The sequence below is a fragment of the Priapulus caudatus genome, unplaced genomic scaffold (assembly GCF_000485595.1).
Source record: "Priapulus caudatus unplaced genomic scaffold, Priapulus_caudatus-5.0.1 Scaffold238, whole genome shotgun sequence".
In the NCBI taxonomy this organism is placed as follows: Eukaryota; Metazoa; Priapulida; class Priapulimorpha; order Priapulimorphida; family Priapulidae; genus Priapulus; species Priapulus caudatus.
In genome coordinates this window covers 1-5,722 of record NW_014577299.1, presented here as the reverse complement: position 1 = coordinate 5,722, position 5,722 = coordinate 1, and the positions used below count along the sequence as shown (strand labels likewise).

Below are 5,722 nucleotides of genomic sequence, written 5' to 3'. Positions count from 1 at the left end.
ATATAATATATAAATAGGAAAAAATGAATAAATATATATATACACATTATAATATCAGGAGTGAATTATAACAGATTTCTTAATCGTAGAATTCTATTATTATTGAATATCTACTCCTGATTATATATATAATATATAATATTATGTGTCAGTGTGCAGCAGCTAGCGTGCGGCGGCCAGCGTGTGTTGCAGAAGAGCATTTGGACAGCATTTACAGGAAATTGTCAGCAATAATAGGTGAAAGAGAGTAGAGAAACATTAAGACTTTGGTAGTAAATAGATTTCGTATTTATTTAGCATTATATTTTATTGAAACGCTCCAAGTGCCTGTGCTCTAACACAGTGCTATTCAACCTGGGTAAACGGTGCACCCAAGGGTGAATAAAATTTGGATTGGGGTGAATGGGGAAGATAGGGTGAATGAGGGTGAATGAGATTTAGGAAAGAGAAGGTGGACAAGCTTGCTCTGTCCGACACTACCACTCGCTGCGGGTGCAAGATGGTTGCTGATGACTTGAAAGATCAGCTTTTCAAGAAACTACACCAAGCTGTCTGTTACGGTCTTCAACTTGATGAGAAGACAGATGTAGCAGGCGAAGCGCAGTTGATCGTTTATTGCCGTATCCCCGACTTGGAAAAGGGAACTCTCGTCAACCACTACGTGTGCTGTGTACCGGTAGGAGTCGAAAACCACTGCGCAAGCAATTTTTGACAAGCTGACTGAGTTCTTGGATGAAGGGGATGTGCAATTGGATAAATGTAAGGCTATGACCACAGACGGAGCAGCGGCAATGACTGGACGAGTGAACGGGCTTGTCCAAAAAAAACCAAGCTGTGTCGCCAACTTGCGTCGCCACACACTGCATGATTCACAGAGAAGCCTTGGCTGCAAAGCCGATAGGATCGGACAAGACCGAGAAGAATGAACTTGAATTGATACTGGAGGACGTTGTGAAGATCGTGAATGCAGTGAAAGCCAACACGAAGAAGCATCGGATGTTCAGTAAACTTTGCAAGGACATGGATGCCGAATTCTCGAAACTGCCCTACCACAGTGGCGTTTGCTGGTTACCAAGGGGGAAGGTGCTGAACCGAGTTCTGGCTTTGTGATACGAATTGACAGTATTTTTCATGGAGCAAGCAGACGAGAAAACTGTGCTGTTTCAAGATGACTTTTGGGTTTCCAGGCTGGCCTATTTGGCTGATGTCTTCGGCCACCTGAACAAGTTGAATCTTTGACTCCAAGGAAATGGCGGCGACGTGTTTATTACGATTTCCAAAGTGCAAGGCTTCGAAAAGATGATCGAACAGTGGAAACGGAGGGCTGAGAATGCTAATTTTTCGGATTTTCATGAGGTACAGACTTTTATGCGAGGATCCAACTGGTGGGTGATGGAGAACGAAGAGGAGTCGTTGCAACAAGTTGTGACTAGATTGGTGGTCGACCACCTCACACTGCTTCAATCGAATTTCAACAAATACTTTCCCGAAAAAGAGAAGCAGAGAAATGCCAAAAAGCAGTGGATAATCAATCCTTTTGTGGCGGACGAAGACGAAAGATTGTGCGAACTGCAGACCGACCTCGTCCAGAAGGTTAACTTCAGAACTTTTGAGACATACAGTGACTTCTGGATATCACATCTACGCATCCCCGAGTACCAGCAAATCGCTGAGGAAACTGTAAGCGCCCTCGTAGCAATGCCCCGGCGGGCATCAAGACCAAACAGCGAGCCTCAATTGAAGACGTGGACACGCTCATGAGAGGGGCGTTATCAGAACTCAAGCCCAGATTTGACCAAATCGGGGACAGCATACAACAACATCCGTCACATTAGTTCGTACGGTTAGGTTAGGCTAGGTCGTTAGGACAGTACTGGGTTAGGACTTAGTTATGTATTGCAGTTTTGAAAGTAATAAAACAAAATTGGATAATGGGATAGTGGGGTGAATGACTTCGGAAGTCGAGTCGCTAGGGGTGAACAAGTTCAAAAAAGGTTGAATAGCACTGCTCTAACAGACTAGCACCCCAACCCACGCTGATAAACCTGCCTGCAACACCCTGTAAAACCAGGTCTGCACAATCATATCGAACACTAGCACCCCAACACGTGCTGTTAAACCTGTCTGCAAAACCGGGATCCACTTACTGCTTAATATAGATTACTATAATAACACTATCGTATGTACAATCTATCAATGTAAAATCGGTAGATTGTGCATATCGGTAACATGTGTTCGCAATTCTGGGAACCAGTATGGCCGGCGGCACGGGATTGTAGGTAATATTGGTATTTTTAGTGCAAGTCGCGGAACCCTCTATTGACGCTGATAGGGTCTATGTCTCCCTGGGTACCGCCAGAACTAGCTCTAGTACTATAGCCCACGTACAGTTGCCGCAGGCTGCGGCAACTGTACGCGGGCTATAGTACTAGAGCTATGCCGGAACGTACCCTGGGTACGGTCCGGTATGCCGGAACGTACCCTGGTAACTATCTGATATGCCGGACCGTACCTCGCTAACTCCCCACCGTACCATGACAGGCTGACTGTCCCTGTTCCGTCCACTAATGATGTCGCAACATTTGAAATATACATACAGACCGCCAATCCATTTGAAATATCCATATAGCGGTACGCTTCCTGCCAACAGTCGGTCGAGGGGTTGAAAACTGGGTACGGTTTGAAGTAGGCGAGGTATGGTCTGGCATATTAGATAGTTACCAGGGTACGTTCCGGTTTACCGTACCTTACCCAGGGTACGTTCCGGCAGTACCCAGGGAGACATCTAGACCCTATTTGCTCTATTGACGTATTGTACTGTAGTGCCTGTACCCTATAACCCTAGCTCCAAGAAACGGTACGGTACAGTATACCGGAACGTACCCTGGTAACTATCTGATATGGTTAGGGTTAGGGTTATGGTTATGGTTAGGGTTAGGGTTAGGGAGTAGGCATAGGCAACTCCCTAGACTCGTTAGTGGAGTAGGCGTGATACGGTCCGGCATATTAGATAGTACCAGGGTACGTTCCGGTCAGGTTAAAAAATACTTTTTTTTCACCAGAGCCATTTTTCTGACTTGTCAAAAATTTACCAGAGCCATTTTTTGAAGCTCCAGAGCCATTTTTTATGTATCCAGAGCCATTTTCATAGTTTCAAATATTCGAAAAATACGTAATATAATCAATATATATAATGTACTCTTATTTTATTTGTGGTGATGGAGACATCAATGTAAATTGTATGTATTATTAATTCCATGAGTGTGTCAAATTTTCTGTTAATACATGTACCTATAATTATATTTACATTACTACATATCACTAATCACACTTGTAACTCATGATCCAAAAATCCTTTGAATCCATTCGCATTCACAATGCCGCCTCCGAGGCTCCGACACCTTTGACCTCTCCCATCTTCTAAGTTCTATCATTGTACCATACTACCATTCTGTCCACCACTCCCCTTCTCAGTTCTAACTTCTCACTCTTCTCTCTCTACATGTACACATGCTTCACTAGTCACTACTTCTAGATTGCTTATTGTTTTGTTATTCTGTAATAAACATACAGTATGTACCACGTTATCTTTTCGTTTGGATGCAAATAAATGTTTTTTTTATATAAAAATACCACTGTGCAGTTGTTTGTTTCTTTTTTCAGTCTCAAAAGTTCTCTGTGTGCCTGTGAGTCTGTGACATCACATCACATCTTTCAGCATATAGTTTATCATTGACTATCATTCATAGTTTCAACAGACAATGTATGAATGCAATTGTCACCACATCATTGCAGATTAATACAAAACAAGAGCTGGATTCAGCTGGTATTATTGTCAATTTAAATTTAATTATGAATGAAAGTGTCAACAGTTTCTAGTTCTACACTTTGTTGTATAACTTTTATTATCAATTGTATTTTATTATGCGTCAGCGGGTTGATCTAGCCAGCGCCAGCTGCAGCGGATACATAAGCTGGGTTTACACTGACGATTTTGAGTTGCCAAATTGTACGAACTTGGCAGTTTGGCAACTGACAATCGTCAGTGTCAAAAGCAAAAGTCGCACGTCCAGCCGATCAATAGCAGCGAGTCGAAAGATTAGAACATGTTCTAATTTCCCTAACTCGGAGCAGGCGAGTTGGACGTTTTTTTGCCAAGTGGCCAATCAGACAACAGCAATCAGGGGTGTGTCCCTTCACCCTAGAGGGAGAGCACGTTTTTGCTTTAGGCGCCACGCTGGCAGCATGTAATACATGCAAAACTGCGAATCCGCGTCACCCCGCGCTACGGGTCAAAGAAGAAAAACGCCAACTTGACCGCATATAATCATCAGTGTAAACCCAGCACGGTGTATATGTAGCGCCCGCTGTACGTACGTAGGGCCTACTTGTGTACATTTCAATTTATCAGGCCACGGGAGCGATTTTCTCTCGGGCGACCGCTCCCGTTATTGTTCTTACCAGAGCGATTTTAGAGCTTACCAGAGCGAAATCGCTCGTCGCTCCCGTGTATTTTATTCCCTGGTTCCGGTATACCAGACCGTACCCAGGGTACGTTCCGGCAGTACCCTGGGGGACATAGACCCTCTCAGCGTTAGTCACACCGCCTGGTCGGGTTACGTACCCTAACCCCACGGCCCCAGCTGTGCTAATTTAAATAGATCTTTATGATATACGTAGCTTTCCAGTGGAAATAGCATGTAACAAACCAAAACCTATTGGGTTATGTTAACTCTACCTGTGTAGCCGCTTGGCTCCCGGGCTACGGGAGAGAGATATAATACTACAATACTACTACTACTAGTACTAGTAGTAGTAGTACTAGTACTAGCATTGTTCACTTACCACTACTAGGTACAGGCTGGTCACTTATGTTAAGTGAACGTAGCTCTTCCGTCATGTTAGTAATAGTACTAGTGGCACAAGAACATACTGATCATTTTGATGTACACTAAAGTGGCTGTACTAGCTCAGTAAATCTTTATGAAGTTGCATTAGCATTGGTAATGCAATAATGCAAGTAAATTGGTGATGGAAGCTGCCATCTTGGATCGCTGTATCAAGATAGGTATCATATCTTTGGACTGTATCCACTTTATATTTACGAAGAGACGAGGAACCCATCTATCCACCGCTGCCACGTGACCTAAAATCATTACAATCATAACAAAACCAGAGCATATAATATATCATATAAATCAATTTATGTGCTCTGACAAAACTATGTTATTGTTGATGATTACAACTATACGTACGTGCGTGTACTCGCGTGTACGTGCATGTATCTGCGTGCACGTGCGCACTGGCGTAGCTAAGGGGGGGGGGGGCACAAGAGGGCCATGGCCCCCCTGTTGATTTGCAAACAAAACAAAAAAAAATATTTTCCTTGCCTCTCACGCGTCTTCACAGGACTGGCCACAATTCCTGTTACTTCTGCATCTGCTGAACGAACATTCTCTAAAATGAGCATTGTCAAGTCTAAACTTCGTTCTACAATGACCCAGCCACGATTCTCTGCTCTCATTCTCCTTTTCGTTGAACAGGAGTTAGTGAATGACATTAATGTCAACGAAATCCTCAAAATCGACGAGAAGACTTAATTGACTTTGGATTTTGAGATTTCTGCAGCAGACAAAAACATGACTAAAAGAAATGGAGATAATTCTTCTTTGCTCAGATTTGTGTTGTTGCAAGTTGGCTTTGATTGAATTTTATGGTTCTG

The 5,722-nt window shown here is 43.3% G+C and overlaps 1 protein-coding gene across 1 annotated transcript in view; it reads right to left on the bottom strand.

The window, feature by feature from the left end:
* The window catches only part of LOC106807861 (F-box/WD repeat-containing protein 9-like), a 22,352-nt gene extending 17,290 nt beyond the window's left edge, over window positions 1–5,062 (bottom strand). The window contains exon 1 of the mRNA XM_014810348.1: window positions 4,849–5,062. Within this exon, the coding sequence (XP_014665834.1) occupies window positions 4,849–4,900 (52 nt within the window). The 5' untranslated portion in view covers window positions 4,901–5,062. The remainder of the gene's footprint in view (window positions 1–4,848) is intronic.
* Between the last annotated feature and the right edge of the window lie 660 nt (window positions 5,063–5,722).